We start from the raw sequence: 19,002 nt of genomic DNA on the forward strand, positions 1-19,002 counted from the left end.
ATGGTGCTAGCTTTGCAGGAACCTGGCTCCCTTGCTGAACCTCTGGTCAGTCAGCAGCGTGCTTTTCACTGCACAGGCAGCCATCATGGAGATGAGCAGGCAGCATGAAGATTGCCTACTGCCTGCATCACTTCCAATGTGTGCGGGTAATTAGGCTTCACAACTCCTGTGCCCACAAACAGATCTAGTCCAGTTTTCAACCCATATTTATATAATGTACATCACTTGTACAGGTACAGGTATGCAACTGCATGTTCATACACAACACCCTACATCTAGACATAACAACACATGTCCGTAAGCACTGTAAGGGTACCAAGACCTCACACTGTATATTTTTATAAAATATATATAGATATTCCCATGGCTATTTCTAAAATTTAAAAAACTGGACAAAGACCTTTTAAAATGGCTGAACCCATGTGTCTATGACCCAAAAAACAAAAGGAGCTACCTGACAGTATTGAAGAAACGTGCACCTCGTTTTCCTGAAGAGACAGTAATGATCAACCCCCCCCACACCCCGCCTCCATGGGTTGCACTAACCAAATTCAAAGAGAGCTATACTAAGGCCATCTGCATTCCATAACCCAGTTTGGCCAACCAGAGTCCACTCGACAAAGGGCCCCACAACCTTCCTTTCAAGTTTTAATGGTTGAAACATTTAACAATCTCGGGGACCCAGAGGAGGAATACACATCCCTTGTCAAAGCCAGAGTGGAGAGGTAGGGTCATGTGACATGGATCTCTAGCCAGTATAATCAGTAACATTGCCTTGCTGTACTGCAAAATCTCAGTCTACTATTTACCATCGTACCAGCAGACTCACAGATGAGGTACTCTGCCCAGGTTGGACCCCTGGCCCCATCTACACTTCATCGGCTGTAACTTCTCTACCCTTTCCTACAAGACTGATTCATCTCTGCCTACCTATCTCATTGGGTGAAGTAAACAGCACCAGAAGAGTGAATTATCCAGCATCAGTTTTCAACCTACTGCCCCCCATGAAGAAATATCTCATTGGAATTTGATTCTGGTTTCTGGACCCATGTGAAACAATATTTATTTTCTCTATGGTCTCTGCACTGTAAATCTTTCTTGTCTCTATCCTCTTTTACTGTATGAATGCAAAGGAAGCAATGTTGCTACTCTCCTCCTGCAGTTTGAGTGTGTGAAAATAAACTAACCCTTTGAGCTCATCCTATCTTGAGTTTGCTGTGGGGTTATTAATAGAAAATTGGATCACACCAGAAGTAAAGTGTTGAGAAATATGCTGCCATTTATAAAGGGCAAAGCAAATCAAAAACACCTTTCTGTTTAAGATGGGTAGTTAGAAGAGAAATTAGCGTTGTTTAAATTACCCCCTCCTATCCGTAACAGCAACATAACAGCATTTGATTTTATCAAGGGAGTCAAAATGGTATCGGGGGTAGGCAAGAAGGTGGAATTGAGGCCACAATCAGATCAGCCATAATGTTATCAAATTGCAGAACAGGCTTGAGAGGCCGAATAGCCTACTCCTGCTCTGAATTCATATGTTCGTATGTATGTTTGTATAGTACAAACAATACTACCTCAGGTGCATTAACCTGTACAGCCTAGCTCTAATGTTTGGGTTATAGCCCATTCTCTGGACTCTATTTCTTCTGGGGGTGGGGGGTGGGTGGAGTTTCTCGCCTAATCAAATCTTTTCATCATCTAAACACCTCAGTTGCATCTCTCCTCAACCTTCCATGTGTAAGGGAATACAAGCCTGGACTGTGCAAATTGTCCTTATATTTTAATTTATAAGTGCCAGTATAATTCTGGTGGATTTGTGCTTTACTTTCTGCAAGGCCAATGTATCCTTCTTGTGGTGCCTCTGTTATTGTTATTTTTGGTCTTGTATGTGGGGGGCGTGGATCTAGATTTACAGGTAAGGCTGGAGGCAATGCTGTTAGCAACTCTGCCTTTTGCTAAACATTATGCTCACTGTTTATGAGGTAGTCTCTGCATAAGGCTCTACATATAATTATCACGCTCCGTGCTCTATTATTATGGCCAGAATCTTCGGTCAGCGAGCGGGGATCTGCCCCACTCGCCAACGTGTAAAATGACGCGCGATGATGTCGGGCGTGCGCCCCAGCGTCACCGTGCATCATTCAGATCCTCAGTTCTGCGTGCCTGCCGAACTGTCAAAGGCCTATTAAGGCCATTTAAATACCAATTAAAACAATCAACTGTGCTGCCAGTCCAACCTTAAGGTTGGCGGGCAGGTGAAGAGCCCAGGCAGCCTTTACATTTTTCATGGAACCTCATCCATGGGCAGGATGAGGCTTCATGAAGGTTTTTAAAGTTTAGTAAAAATTTTTAATAAAATTCATTGACATGTCCCATCTCAGGTGACACTGTCACATGAGGGGACATGTCTTAAATTTTTTTTCCCTTTATTAAAATTTAAAAAAAATCAAACTAATCTGCCTCAGGGATATTTCTGCGCTCTTTCACGCACATGTACAAAAGAGCGCAGACCCTGACTCAGCCAATTCCCCCCGCCCGCACAGGGGGCGCTCAGTGTTTCTGGGTGCCTGTCATGTTGGGTGGGCCTTAATTGGCCTGCCCACATAAAATGGCAGCACCCAGCCAATTGCAGGTGGCAATCAGCTGCACGCCCACCCACGCCCACTCCCGCCCTTGCCCACTCCTGCCCAACCCCCCCGATGGAGAGAAAATTAATTCTTCCCCATGTGGTCTTACATCACTGATGATGTAGCCTATATATTTCCGTATTTAACATTAGCCCTTTACACTACAGTGCCCAGAACTGAATGTAATCCTTTAATTGGAGTTTAATTAGAGCTCTGTATGGTTGTACTTCTACTCTTTTAGCTCCATCTCCTTGAGATAAAATCTACATTTCATTTACCATTTTGATTTTTTTTCTGAATCTATCCATTAACTTTTAGCAATTTCTGTACCATGATTTCTAAATCTCTCTCCTCCTTTGTAATTCTTATCTTCTCAGCATTTAGAAATTACTCTGGTCTATTATTTTAAAGTTTATAGTGGATAATCTCACAATTCCCCACATTAAACTGTCTTTCTACCACTCACTTTGCAACTTTTTAGTCCCAGCTACACTATTTACCATGTCAAGTTCTGTCGAAGGGTCATGAGGACTCGAAACGTCAACTCTTTTCTTCTCCGCCGATGCTGCCAGACCTGCTGAGTTTTTCCAGGTAATTCTGTTTTTGTTTTCTATTTACCATGTCACCTTGCTTGGTGTTGTCAGCAACCTGTGATATACAGCTCCTAATTCCTTCATTGAAGTAACTTACTAATACGATGAAAAGTCCCAGTGCAGATTCCTGGGGGACTCCACTAGTCAAGTCCTGTCAACTTGAGCACAATGCTCAATTCTTGGTCTTCTACCTCCCAAACTACCCATGTTCATCAGCTGCCACCAATTCGTTGCGCTCTCATTTTTGTCCAGGATCAGTTATGTGGGATCTTATCAAATACCTTCTGGAAGTCCACACTAGTAGCATTTTTAGGCATTCCTTTATCTACCACATTAGTTACCTCCTCAAAAAAAAAAGTCAGCAGTTAGACACGGCTTACCCTCTAAGCATCCGTGTTGGCTTTGTCTGATCGGTTTATATTTGTTCAAATATTACTCAGTCAATTAGTCCCTAATAACAGATTCTGGTAATTTCCACACAATAGACATTAAATTGATAGATGTATAATCTCCTGGTTTATCTCTCCTACGATTCTTAAAGAATGAAGTGACAGTAGGAATTTCTGATCCAAGGGGACAATTCCTGAGTCGAGGAAGTTTTGGAATGTCATGATTGGAGCACCTAAAATTTCCTCACCTCCTTCTTTTATTACCAACTGTATGTATCAGGAATACATTGCACGTTTATAAATAACACATTACCTGTAGGAACCAGGAAACCATTGCGTATTTATTGAAGTAACTTACAAATGCGATGAAAAGTCCCAGTGCAGATTCCTGGGGGACTCCACTAGTCATGTCCTGTCAACTTGAGCACAATGCTCAATTCTCGGTCTTCTACCTCCCAAACTACCCATGTTCATCAGCTGCCACCAATTCGCTGCGCTCTCATTTTTGTCCAGGATCAGTTATGTGGGATCTTATGTGCCTGTTGGTGCCAGGAAAGTCCTTTTTACACATAGCTCACTAGGGATACTGCTGCATATTTATGTTCAACACATTACCTGTAGGTAGCAAGGAAACTACTGCCTACTCAAATATAACATACTTCCTGTGGATATCAGGAATACCATTGCATGTTTATACATAATTGCTTTCTCCTTTTCTTTCTCGCACCCTGGCATCTTCACTTCCTCTTTGTCTCCACCCATTATGCTTGCCTGTTTCCTCTCTTCTTTCTTGCTCACTACTTCCTCCTTCCTGTCTTCCTTCCTCCTTTGATCCCTGTCTTCTCCATATCCAATTTCCTCCTTTCTCCCTCTTTCCCTTCATCCCGGCAGCCTTTTTGACCACAAAAAGATCAAGGAATGTCCTCAGGACTACAAACCAGTGCGCGACATGATTAATCAGGTGACAGCAGTCTGAGAGTTTAAAGATAAGCTTTGCCCTTTTGCCGTACATTGATCAATATGGATTTACAAGGTCAATATCTTTCAAATTTCCCTTGTTTAACCTAACCATTGGTCTTCTCAGAAGACCTTGTAAACAATACCATTAATATGGTTCAGAGCTTTTTTCTAAATGAAAATCATTGAAAGCCTCTTGAACTTACATCGTATTTGTAATGTTACGTCGCTTTCATCTGAGTATGGGTATGGTATGTAATTCACCATACATTTGATGACCCTGTTGTGGTGCTGGTAAGATGGGATGAATGCAAAATTACTCGTGAGTGACCAGGAGTATCCAGCCCACTGTTCTTCGGTTCTGGGGACCCATTCCGTCAAATCAGAGATACCATCCCAGCTCAGAGTGGCTCTCCCTCTTTGGTCAATGTTTGTGGAGGAACAGGTCAAAGTCACCAATTCATCACCTTCAAGCACTTCTTCTGGGACAGATATATATGGCTTCGTAGGGCGACCTGTACAGTAGGAAAAGTAAACAAATTTACAATGCAAATACTTCACAAAGCTCTTAATTCAGAGAATGGTTGAAGAATTATGCAATATAATTCCCATTCCTGAGCAGTTAATGAGTGTACAGCAGACGTCTATACACTGGATCTGGTAGTGCAATGGTTTTGTACCAAATGGCATTTCAGAGGTTATCTCCGTAATATTGCCGGTCTCTGCCTCTGCCTCAACTCATCTGCTGGTGAATCCCTGGTTAACTCTGGTTATCCCCTGATGTGGTCTAGCAAGCCACTATTGATGGCAAAAATAAATCACCCACATCCCAGAGGTGACATCAGGAAAACCCTTTTTATACAAAGAGTGGTTCGGATTTGGATAGGTGATAGAATCTGGTAGGGTGGTGGATATAGATTAAATAGTAGCCTTTAAAAGGGAATTGAATAAATCCATGAAGGAGAAAGAACTGCAGGCATATAGGGAAAGTGTGGCAAAGTGGAACTCAAACTTGATGGACTGAATGACCTCCTTCTGTGCTGCACTATTCAAGGATTCTATGATTCCACCTAGAGAATAAATGACATAAACATTCAGCAACAACTGAGACTGAAGGTTAGAAATGACAATTGAAAATGGTGGACAGCTGAATCTCACATGAATAAATTAGGCATTGAACACACCAATACCTCAAACAGTCACTCTAATTGACAGATGCACTTTAAGAGATCACAGGTTGGCTGGTGTTGCAAGTGGGTCAATGGTTTGCAGGCACAGTGCAGTGGGGCATAAGTATGTCAGAGATACAGGAAACTCTACTCTAGATGGTCTGATCAGAACTGCCCCATATACTGAAGTAAATCGGGTAGGTCACATTGGATTTCTGGTGTGGGAAGAATCACTATCTTAGCTTCTTAGGTGGTGGTACAGTGGTATTGTCACTGCACTAGTGAATTCCAAGAGACGCAGGGTAATGCTCCTGGGACCTGGGTTTGAATCTCATCATGACAGACGGTGAAATTTGAATTCATTAAAAGTCTGATGAATGTGAAACAATTGTCTTAAAAACCCATCTAGTTTGCTAATGTCCTTTAGGGAAGGAAATCTGCCGTCCTTACCTAATCTGGCCTATGTTTAACTCCAGACCCACAGCAATGTTGTTGACTCTTAAATGCCCTCTGAACAAGGGCAATTAGGGATGGGCAATAAATGCTGGCCTAGCCAGTGATGCCCACAGCCCATGAATGAATGATAAAATCACACATTTTCTACTGCCATTTTCTAATGGCCAGCAGAAGCACATGCCTACATGCTTGAATATTAACCTGGCAGCAGGGATATCCTGAATGCCATTTCCCAATGTTCTGTTGTATTAGACAATTATTCTTAATTAATTCTACATGAATTAGCTATCCACTTATATGATACATATACACAAGATTATTCAGAAGACACAGCTCGGTTAAAGTTAGGCTCCTATTTCCAGTGGAACCTGACTAACGCACACCTCTACCCTACACAAATACCTGACCAGTCCGAATATTAGATGGACGCCTCAGCAAAAGTATCCTAAACACAGATCACCATGGTACTGAATGTAAGCTGGCATGCCAGGGTGACAACAACCCAACATACGCTGATTGGTTACATCTACCAAAGATGTCACTAATCACATCTGCAGAGATTGTTGGGCATAGCTGGTACTGAATATGGGGAACTGCCTTCACAGGGCATGGGTCAGCAGAGGCCCAGATGCAGGGCTGTGCCATCTGGTGTTAGGACACCTGTGGCTACCATGCAGCTAATGAGTGTCAGTTAGCTACAGAGTCCAATCAGTCACGATCTCCTGGTGGCATGCACAGTGAAATGCTGACTCAGATAGATGGTATGATGGGATAGCAAAGAGGCCCACTAACTTCACATTGTGACTTCATGTAGCACCTGCCCACTTCACCCACACCTAATCATGGCCAAGCGCTATTGATTGATTCCTAGTCAGGTCCGTGCTTTGGGTTTCCCTCCATCCACTCTTGCTTGTTGCTTCTTAAAGCTTGGCTGAAGGACTGAAATGCTTTCTGAGGCTTTCCAAAAGGTACCAGTATTTTTGCTACAATATCGTTCCACGTTCCCCTAATTGTCCCCATTCCTTTAAGTTCAACCTTTGCACAATTCCCTACATTGTCATTTTTGTGCTTCATCTCACCCATATCTGAAATTCAGAGCAGTTCTAATGAGCTGCCCAAGGAAAATGGGATGTTAAGAGTGCACTCCCAGTCAGTTCTGTCAGCTTTTACCATTCACATTTTAACCGCATCTATATTAGAAGATTTAGGTTTGCATGCAAGCATTCTGTGAGTGTTTGACACTTCCAGTGGGTGCCTAAAATACATGTTTTGTTCCTTAGTATCGACACCCCATGCCTTGATGTTCCTACATTAAAGCTTCAGCGGGAAAAAAAATCAGTAAAAACTGGGAAATAAGAATATTGGTCCAAACTGGTCTTGTTTACCTTAAAGTGGAACGTCAGTAAAACTGGGGAAATGGGGATATTGGTCCAAACTGTTCTTTCCTTCTGAGGGACTACTGCACTGTCAGAAGTGCTGTCTTGATGAAATGTTAAAATCAAGGCCCTGACTGCCCTCCCAGGTAGACATAAAAGATCCCAGAGCACTATACTGAAGAATAGTAGGAGAGTTCTACTCAATGTCCTGGTCAATATTTATCCCAGAGACAACTTATTTAAAACAGGTTACCTGGTCATTGTCACGTTACTGTGTTCAAAATGGCTGTCACTTTCTTGCATAACAACAGTGTTTACACTTTAAAAATACTTCAATAGTTTTAAAGTGTTTACGATATGCTGAAGTTATGAAGGATACCATATAAATACCAATTCTGCCTTTACAAAATTCACACACAATATAAAAATTCCAGGTTACCATATACATGGACACTGATCCCATCTTCTCCAGACCAGTTGTTGCCCTGACCCAGTTCAAATCTGAAGTAGTAAATCCCAGTGTCAGCTTTGTGGATGTTGTCAATCTGAAGTGTGCAGTTTCTCTCATTCAGGTCTCCGATCAGCTGCACATCAGGCGAGACTCTCTCCAAGTTCCTGCTGTTGTATATTTCAGCAGCCTGGTGGTTATTAGGAAAGGGAGAGTTCTTTAGCCACCTGGCAGTTACAGTGGAGGGGTCTCGGAGTGGATCAGGATACTGAAAGGAACAATTCAATATCACGGATTCTCCTTCCCAAACGTAAACAGCATCATCGACCCAGACAGACCACTGGCAGACTGACCCTGCAGGGATGAAACATAGGAAGGTCATGACTTGTTTATCATCTGTTTTTGATTCAGTCTGAATCTACCTACTCTGTATGAGGCAATACTCAGTTATAAGGGTCCAGGTGAGAGTCGATGTTACAATGGATTTAAAGACCTTTAAAGTTCGTGCAGCATTTGAATCATCTTCCGCCCTGCGCTGCCCTCCAGAAGGAGCTGACTCCGGCTTAGTACCTCAACCGTTTACCATCTTTGTTCTATACCAGGAAGCAGATGGTTGAAGATAGAACTGGAACCCAATCTTAAGAGGCATTATGAGCTTTTATTTACAGAGGTACACATTCCACATATGCATCTCCGAATCCAACCACCACAGTTTCTGTCTGCTGCTATATAGGAGCACAAGTGAATCCCCAGTTAATGCCCACCCCCTGAATACAGCTAAATACTCAATTACCACACAACTAACCATTCTTCAGGCATGTACCCAGGATAGATGGCTGTTTGATTACAAGGAGCATCTCATCGAATCTGCACCCAACATCCACACAAAGTGAGATGGTGAGGAGTTATATATAAATGTAAGTTCTTTATTTATTTCTTTCTTAATCCTGATGGTTGGTGCTGAATCAGGGACCAATAGTGTCCTTGCCCATTTTGTCAAACAGCACCCTGGCAGCCAGGAAACTGAATCTAGATCCCATGTGACCTACCAATCTTCTGACCCACATTAGCTCACTCTAACTGGTCCCACCCATAAGACAATAATTATAAATATGAAACCATTCATAAATAGCCGATGGCAAATTAACAGAGCATTTTCTGCTTAATGGTCAGGTTATCGTGAGCCAACACACACAACTGAGCAAAAATTAATTAACTGGCATCTACAGTAAATTAATATTTATTTTCTCTTCCTTTGTCCCTTTATTCAGATCAGGGTACATCTCCTCAGGTGACAGCTGCCCTTCAACATGCTGCCCATCCTTTACTGCTGAGCCAAGTCTTTGGGCTATTCCATTGTAGTGGGGATGATATCCACCAGCATGCTTCTAATTTGATGTCACACACATGCACACAAATGCACACGCATGCACACACACACACACACATGATAATGAGGTGTATAGAGATCTGCAGTTATAGTCCAGATTCTGCATCATGGATCCCACAGCATGGCCCTGCTAAGGTTATGAATTTTGCACAGACTCCCCTCACATGAGCCCAGCTTGAGCTGGCACACTAAGAATTGTCAAGTGGATGAGAGTGGTCATTACCCATGGGGTTGTAGCCCAGTAACAGACAGGAGAGGAGGGGGAGAAACATAGTAGCAACAAAGGAAAATATGCATGTTAGGTGGAGAGAGTGTAGAAACTGGAATTTTTCTTAGAGCAGAGAAGCTTGGGAGATTTAATTGAGATAATCAACATTCTGAGGGTGTTTGGTAGAATCATAGAATCTTACAGCACAATGGAAGGCCATTTGGCCCAGCATGCTTGTGCAATCTCTTTGCAAGAGCTATCTAATTAGTCCTACTCTCCCACACCCTGATCTTTCCCCACAGTCTGTCAAAATTTCCATTTTCAACTACATATGAAGTTCCCTTTTGAAAGCTGAATCTGCTTCCACCATTCTATCAGGCAGCACATTCCAGGTCATAATACCTCAAGAGCAAATAAGGAGAAAGGCAGATGGGTCAGTAAGCAAAGGTCACAGGTTTAAGGTAGTTGGCAAAAAAACCAGAGGAATTGATCAGGTGAAATATTTTTAATGCAACAAATTGTTCTGAGCTGCGATGCATTATCTATATATTCAATTGTCTGTTTCAAAAAGGAACAGGACACATACTTGAAAAGGAAAGAATTACAGGGCTTTGCATGGAAGAGTGTGGAGAAAGGAGAGTGGGATTAAGTGGCTCCTTCATAAAGTCAAATAGCCTCCTCCTATGCAGCATAATCTCTAAAGTTTAGACACAGTTATTGGTGGAATCGGATACTCACCCTGGATGAGACACATGACTATAAGTGCCAGGTTGCAGTGTGATGTGCTCATGATGCAGATCTCACCCTCGATGGGACATGTACACACAGCAGCTGGGGACAATCAGACTCATTGATACCTGCACAATAGACAATGGACCAGATTGAACAAAGAGATGATTTAAATCAGGCTTAGCAATGGATGTTGCGCGAACTCCCACATCTGTCAGAACAAGAACTGAACTCTCATTGTACTTGCGGACTCTAGCTCCTCTCCACCATCCCCTTTGCAAGACCTGCAACCACAGAACTGCAGGGCTGAAATAATAATCATTTTTCTAAAAGGAAATTTTACAAATACGAATTTTTGTGAAACAAAAACAGCTCTGTGTTTTTCCACCATTTGAAGTTCTCCAGCTGAAATTCTCCACTTTCCCTCAGTATTTTGATGCTACTTGTGCAGGGTTTACTGCTTTAGTGCCTCATCTTGAGTGGCTACTCTTGACAACCACTGAGGCAATTTGACTGTGGAAGGAATCACTGCCCAGCCTGATCCCATCCTCATGTAATGTCAAAACATAACTGGGCAAATGGATAGTGATCAGGGTCTGTGATCCTAGATCAAGGGAAGTATTATGGTGCTTCAGCCACTTCAATCCAGGCCATGGATCAGATAACTAGAATGTTCTGGGTCTACATGGTTTAGAACTAACCGTTCAAAACATTTACCACACATGAGGTGCAGCCAACTTAGCTAATTATTTACATGAGTTTCGCAGGCCTGTCAACCTAAGGGAAACTTTAGCTCAGCTGCAGGAGCCTATTTAAACACAAGGGTGAAATCGGGCTATTATCAGTGAGGATGTTGATGTTTAGATTAGTTCATGTGAAAGGTCATTGATCTGAAATGTTCATTCTGGTTTTGCCTCTGCAGTTGCTGTCTGACCTGCTGAATGTTTCTGTCCTTTGCTGATGTTATTATCAGATTCCTGCCATCCACAGTATTTTACCGTTAGCGTTTAAAATACTCTAAGGAAAATTGTAAATAAGGGGGTTCTCCAGGAGCACTTTACTCCTACTTTCATCTATTAATACATGTTATGCTAACATCACATCTCATTACTTCATCCCATTATCATTTCACCAGAATGATACTGGGGTGAAAGGATTAAATGACAAGGACAAGTTAGATAGACTAGGCTTGTACAGCCTTGTACAGTCTTGAGTACAGAACCACAATAACAACTTAATAAAATTTTCTAGGACTCCTCACAGGAGCATTATAAAACAAAACACCAAGTCACACAAGGAGATATTAGGCCAGATGACCAAAAGTTTGGTCAAAAAGATAAGTTTTAGAGGACCAACGCAAGGTAGAGAGGTGAAGAGGTTTAGAGAGGTATATTCCAGAGCTTGGAGCCTAGGCAAATGCATGCACAGCCACCAATGGTGGAGTGATTAAAATTGAGAATGCTTAAAAGGCTAGAACTAGAGGAGCACAGATATCTTGGAGCATTGTGGGGCTGGAGGAGATTACAGAGATAGGGAGGGCAAAGGCCATTGGAGGGATTTGAAAACAAGAATGGCAATTTTAAAAACAAGATGTTGCTCTAGCGAAAGCCACTGTAGGTCAGTGAGCACAGAAGTGACAGGGGAATGGGACTTGGTGCGATTTAATGAAATGTGTGGCAGAGTTTTCGATGACCTCGAGTTTGCAGAGGGTGTATTGGGGGAGACCAGCCAGGAGTGCATTGAAATTGTCAATTCAAGAGGTAATGAAGGCAAGGATGAGGGCTTCAGCTGCAGATGAGCTGAGACAGGAGCAAATTCAGGCAATGTTACGGAGGTGGATATAGGCGGTCTTAGTGATGGCACAAATATGAAATTGGAAGCTCATCCCAGGGTCAGATTTGACATCAAGGTTGCGAACAGACTGGCTTAAACTCAGACTGCTGCCAGAGAGAGGGTTGGAATCGATAATTAGGGAACCAAGTTCGAAGCAGGGACTGAAAACAGTGGCTTTAGTCTTCTCAATATTTAATCGGAGGCAATTTCTGCACAGCCAGTAATGGAGCATTATAAAACAAAACAAAACACATTAACGCACACATGCACATGTACACATGTACGCACACACACATACATACACACATGCACACATACATGCACGCACGCACGCACACATACACGCACATGCACACATTGTCCCAACTGTCCCCTATTTATATGTGCTCAGTAATTAATTAAACAATATCCTTCACATGTGTATTTTAACAATATGATTAACAGACTATTAACAACCATCACCTTCTCAGACGCAATTAGGGATGGGCAATAAATGCTGGTCTAGCCAGCGAGGCCAATTACCCATGAATGAATAAATTTTTAAAAATCTAATTGTGGTCAGTTTCTGCCTCATCCCGCCAAAGCTCGCCTTACCAAAATTTAAAACCTTGGTTTGTGATTCACCCTACCACCTGTCAAACATATCAAAGTCACATAGGCTCTGGTTACTGTTAGTGAGGTGTTTGAGAAGTGTAGTGAGATTGCTGACTAATTCAGGCTCATTAATCATCACTAAATCTAGTATGGTCTTTCTTTTTGTTGGTCCAAGAACATTTTGTTCCAGAAAACTCTTGCCAAAACAGTTTTGTTATTTTTGTGTTTTTAAGCAGGTCTTCATGCATATTATTTTTGGGGCCTTGATCCTTTTCAATAAAAACTCTCAAACTCTAATGGCTGTCTGGCTAAGAACACTGGTACAAAAATGCCTGATATTTGAGGAATCCTACTCTGACTGTGGAAGTGATGTAGTGGAGGTTGTCCCTCTCCCCCTTGCTTAAGCCCAAAAGTACAATCCTCATATCAAGTTGCTGTAGCAGGGTCACACATGCCTGTGACAGACAGTTGGTGCCTGCATGAGCACTTCAGCAGTGCTCACTGCGATCTCACACTGTAGACCAGAGTGACACATTCCTTGGGGAGGTCCCTGGCACTCAGGTAGCAGGCTGAAGAGAGAGAAGCACGAAACAGTTTTCAAAATTGAGCTGTTACAGATGATTAATGGCCCGAATTGGGCAGGAGAAGAGAAACGTATTTCCTCTGGTAGCTGGGGTCGGGTGTAGGGGCGTAGTGGGGGTTCAGGGGGTGTGGTTTCAAAACAAGGAAAGTTTAAGTCATGAAGCTGTGGAAGACACTATTTAAATACACGTCTTTCTTTTACCTGTCAAACCTACCGATCAGTACATTTTCTCTGGGTATGTAAGCTGCCCTTGAATTGCTGATACATATCATTGACCCTTTAGCAGTCCCTCTCATACCTTCACCCTCTGGTTCAAGCTTTTCACTCTCCCTCACTGAGACTATACCCTCTGGTAGGATCTGTAAATGTTCATCAGACTTCCTTTAAATCAATAAGAAAAATCAAAGTGATGGAGTTCCTGCATTCCTAGTGTTGCACTCATCTCATTAAGTTGCATGTTAGGGTAGAAATCAGCTAGTTTTTCAGGTGTTAAACAGTCACAGAGTTTAGCAGTTGGACAGGCCAATCTATTTTGATTCTAGTCCCAAAATTGTGGGGTACAAGTGGTTTTGTAAATTAGGTGTTTGGCCTCTTAAATATATAAATTATCGGCCTCACACCTGGTGATGGACCCCACCCATAAATTAGTCAACAATGAGTGGGCAGATACTGGTCCTGTGGCACTCAGCATATCCCAGGCAAGTTTAAAAAATTACTTTTTTGAGGAGCAGGAGTGATCAACACAGACTCCACAGGATTTGGTCCTCACTGCAATAGCACCACTACAATCGCCCTCCTCAAACCCCGTTTTATAATCCCCTTCCCCAACTCTCTACCTACTGTCTCCAATCCCCTTCCCCTACTCTCTATCCCAATCTCCCCTCCCCGACTCTCTCCAATCCCCAACCCTATTCTCTACCCAAACCCCCTCCCCCATTCTCTCTAATCCCCCCCCCCGGTCTCTACTCCAATCTCCCTCCTCACTCTCCAATCTCCCTCCCTACCCTCTCCAATCCCCTTCCCTCACCTTCTCCAATCCCAGTCCCCACTCTGTTCAATACCTTTCCCCCATCCTTTTCAGTACCCCTTCCCCACTCTCTCCAATCCCTTCCCCTACTCTCTCCAAACCCCCTTCTTCATTCTCTCTAATTCCTCTCCCGTATCCTCTAACCCACCCCCGCCCCAATTTCTCCAATCTCCCTCCCCCCACTCTTTACCCAAACCTCCTCCCCTACAGTGTGCTCCAATACTCTGAAATTTCACACCAATCTCCCTAACCCAATCCTACCCAAAACCCCTTCCCCAATCCTATTCTAATCCTATTCCCCTGCACTTTGCTCCAATCATTTCCCTGGGATTTACATTAGGGATACTGTCTTCAAGGTCCAATATTGGTGAGCTGGCTACAGAAATGTGACCAGCGATGGCATCTAATGGCTAGTGTGGTGTGAGTCTTAGCCTATTCTTCTAACCCAGTAATTTAATGGAACTGCACTTAGGACTGATTTTTGCCTAAACTGTTTCCTGTAACTCTTTCTGACTTCCACAGATGCTGATTCCTATCAGGCACAAGATTCAAGTGGCCCTTTCTCCTATACCAGTGCTGGTGACATCCTCAACCAATGTGCTTCCAACAGTGGTTATTAGTAATGGTGAGCAGGAATCTTGCCTGATTTAGTCCTCTCCTTAACCCCTGAGTTTGAGGATGTCTGAAGCCCTTCAACTGCCCAACACTAATCAAGGATCAGACTTCAAGCCTTCTGGGACTGGAAGGCTTGGTAATGGAAGTATCAGCTGTGGCTCAGTTGGTAACACTCATCTCAGATATAGAAGGATATGGGGTCAAGTCATCTGGGTGTAAGGTAGGCAGACATTTCAGTGTAGTATCAAGTGCTGTATTTTACATTCAAATGTGATAAATCTATCCTCTCAGGTAGACCCGAAAGATCTCATGTTACTATATCGAAGAAGCGAGCAGGAGAGTTTTCCCTGATGTCTTGGCCAATATTTACCTCTCAACCAGCATCAATAAAACAACTTTTCTGATCATTATTATGTTTGTGGGATCTAGTTTTGTGCAAATCGGCTGCCGCATTTCCAACATTACAGTAGTGACTATACTTCAAGCAAAGTTCATCAATGTTTATAAAGAACTTTGAGATGTCATGAGCTCTTGCAAGATGCTATACGCATACAAATCTTTTTTTTACTGAATGGCAATCTTAGTTAATCATAAGATAACATGCTGCTGGTGTGAACGTGAAGCGCCTTTTAACAATCAAGAGGAAATGCACCTCAACACAAATAACCTCGAAAAATAAAACTGCATTTGCAAAAAAAAACAAATCAAATTTTCCCATTGCAAGAACTTGACTTACTCATGGGAAGCAAATTCACTAAAATTCACATTACGTAAAATAACAGTTTTCCTTAAAGCGAAAAAGAAGGCTAACATGTAAAAGTGCAAATTATACTTACAGATAGATACTTTGAAATGATGCAAGAGAGGGGAAAGAGAGGCATAAGGACAAGGCAGTGACAGAGGCAAGTGCAGAGAGCAAAGGGAGAAACCTTCATCCCAAGGCACAAGCGTGGAGGGGTTGAATGGCCTCCTGTGCTCTATGATCGGTTTATCTATTGAGCAACTGGTTACAAACTCAAAGGTCACAGAAGCTGAATAATTCCTTCCATAAATCAGAAAAAAACAATGCAAACCACAACATACAAATGGTCATTTACTAAGACACTTTGAAATGCTAATCCTGCACAGCAATTTGACATTTTTTAATGTTAAACACAAAGGCAATGCTATACTTGTTGAATTTATTCATTGTTCAGTCACTGATGTTTTTTCCACTCTGTGCTATTATTTAACAGAAATCATTAATTCGCTCTTACTTTTTCATCATTAAGATATTTTCGAATATATTTCTTTCCCAGTTAACCAGACAATAAGAGTCAGCATTAATCCTTCCGACACCAATCGCATGTTCCATTGTTGCCTAAAGGTTGTCAATCATTTGCCCTTTTCAAACTCCATTTTCTTTTAAGTTAAGAACCTTTTTCAGCTAACATATTGCAAAAGACAAACTGATGAGAATTCCCAACCTGAAGAGGATGCTTTGGAGACTGTCCACTTCTGCGATGTAGATTGCTGAGCACCATAAGGGATTGTTAGAGGTTTAGGGTGTGCATGGTACAATGCAGACAGAGTGTCACACCACCGGCTCCGCACCACTCACAAAGAAAAGCTTCTGAAATGCGAGAAGAAGCCACAATAGAGGCACAGTTTGCATGATGGGCACACTCCAGCATGCAAGGGAGACTGTGTCCGAGAGTGGGCCGCTCTCAATCAACTGTTTGTACTGCCCAGTGCAGACGCAGCCTCTATAAGTTCAACATAATGCAGCCCCTGGTCTGAGCCAATCCTTCCCCCAGCTCCCAGTTTGTCCCTGGTATCACCTGCTCTGGTGAAGTCAGCCTGTGCTTTGAAAACGGATCACTTTTTTTGCTGAGCGCTTTTGAGTTTTTTCATCCTGCCCCCTCTTTGCTGTCTGATATACTGGGGTAGATGTCTGATTGTGTAACACAGGTAAGAGAGGATCAGCGACCTGTTATATACACCTCTCCCTGTTTTTATTTGCATTATTCCCTGTGTTACACTATTGCACAAAGGCAAAATTATAGTCACTGTGACAGCCTCTGGCAATAAGATTCTGATTTTTACGGATGAAAAAGATCCATTTTACACTTCTGTTAGGGAAATGTTTAAAATTATGAAGGGATGGAACAAGGGTGATTGATGCAAAATGTTCCCAACTGAGAGGTCAAGAACTAGGGCCCGTAGAACAGAGAGCAGGAGAGCAGAGAAATTTGGGGCTGTAGGAATCCCTTCCAGGATTAGTGTTCGAGGCAGAAACTGTGTCAAAATTCAAGATTAAATGGGATAGGTGGATGAAAGGAAAGAGGAAAAAAATATCAGTGCAGCAAATGCTAGAATTTCCTACCTTACAGTCCTGGATGACATAGACAGCAGTGGTTGGAGAATGGGACCCATTACCACCTTCTTAAAGAGAACTAGAGATGGGCAATTAATACCAGACTTACCAGCGATGCTCACATACTAGGAATAGATAAATAAAAAACACATGCTTCCTGAGTTGAATTAATAGCACTGGGCTGCAAGACTTAAATTACAAGGAGAGATCATACAAATCTGGGGTTGTATTCCTTGGAATTTAGAAAATTAAGGTGTGATTTGATTGAAGTTTTCAAGATATTAAGGGGATCAGAGGATCAGGTAGAATAGGTAGACCCGCTGGTTGGGGAATCTAAGACTGAGGAAAAAGCCTAAAAAATTGAGCCAAGCCTTTCAGGAAAGAAGTTAGGAAACACTCCGACACACAAAGGGTGGCAGAACTTGGAAATTCTCTCCCACCAACAGCAATTGAAGCAGTTTGTCAATTGCTAATTTTAAAATCCAAGATTGGTAGGTTTTTGTTAACCAAAGGTATTAGGGGATACGGGGCTAAGGCTGGTGAGTGCAGTTAGGTCACAGATCGGCCGTGATTTCATTACGGCAGAACAGGCTCAAGGAGCCGAATGGCTTCCTCCTGGGTTCCCACATTTCAATGTGAAATAATGTGTTTTCCTGTTCGCGGATTTAAAATAGAGAACTTTACACATTTTTATTAAAGTTTTCTTTCCTCTGTTCCTGGAGGCACTGATCTTTATTAGATTACTAGACCATAAGCACAATTAGCCCCTCACCATATGCGCCTGCTCCTCATGTTCGAGCTTAGACAGCCAACATTGCAGGTCTTTTGGCCACACATAGAAGCACAATCAAGCTCAAACATGTCCTTTTTTTGCCAGCCAGGAGCAGGAGTTTCGCAGCATAAGTCAATGTATGTATTGATCAGGAGTGTGAATTTTTCGCAGCCTGCAAGCTGAGGCTGATTATGCTAGCTCTCTCCCAAACCGGCTGAAGGTGTTAATCATTTAAATTGTTCTGGGATACTAACCAGCCAAATATTTCTGTGGGTTTTTGAATTTCATGGTTTTAAAAAATATTGACCTCTCAATGGCATTGTTTAAAAAAAGTAAAATCCCACATAAGTAGTGGGTCTTTCAATAGCTTACAGTCTAGGTTACAGTGGAGTATAAGTTTCATTCTTTTTTTCTTTGGCTTCTCCCTTCCCCCACACTATTCAACAAAGCTTTATTTTACCAAGGATGATGGGCTTCAGCTAAGTGGGGAGACCAGAGAAGCTGGGGATGTTCTCTTTAGAGCAGAGAGCTCTAAGGGGGATGTAACAGAGGTGCTCAAAATTATGAGTGCTAGTCAGAGAGTAAATAAGGAAAACCTTTTCAGTGGCAGGCTGTTTGGTAACCAGAGGACCCATGTTTAAGTTAACTGGCAAGAGAACCAGAGGGCAGACAAGGGGATTTTATGTATATATATATATAGAACAAGTTGTTACTAGCTTTTTAAAAAATGTATGATTTCACGGGATGTGGGCATCACTGCAAGGCCAGTATTTGTGTCCATCCCTAACTGCCCTTGACCTGAGTGGTTTGTTAGGCAATTTTAGAGGACAGCTAAGAATCAACTACATTGCAATGGGTTTGGAGTCACATGTAGGCCAGA

At 42.4% G+C, this 19,002-nt stretch overlaps 1 protein-coding gene across 1 annotated transcript; it reads right to left on the reverse strand.

Annotated features, from left to right (window-relative positions):
- Window positions 1-4,406: 4,406 nt before the first annotated feature.
- LOC121281461 (Schwann cell myelin protein-like) lies at window positions 4,407-16,532 on the reverse strand. Its single transcript, XM_041194408.1, has 5 exons — window positions 16,461-16,532; window positions 10,352-10,470; window positions 8,007-8,369; window positions 4,773-5,081; window positions 4,407-4,501 (listed from the first exon to the last, which is right to left on the reverse strand). Exons 2-5 carry the CDS (start codon window positions 10,401-10,403, stop codon window positions 4,407-4,409), a joined length of 819 nt encoding a protein of 272 aa, XP_041050342.1. The 5' UTR covers window positions 10,404-10,470; window positions 16,461-16,532.
- Window positions 16,533-19,002: the final 2,470 nt, after the last annotated feature.

This window comes from Carcharodon carcharias, chromosome 8 (genome assembly GCF_017639515.1).
Source record: "Carcharodon carcharias isolate sCarCar2 chromosome 8, sCarCar2.pri, whole genome shotgun sequence".
NCBI lineage: Eukaryota > Metazoa > Chordata > Chondrichthyes > Lamniformes > Lamnidae > Carcharodon > Carcharodon carcharias.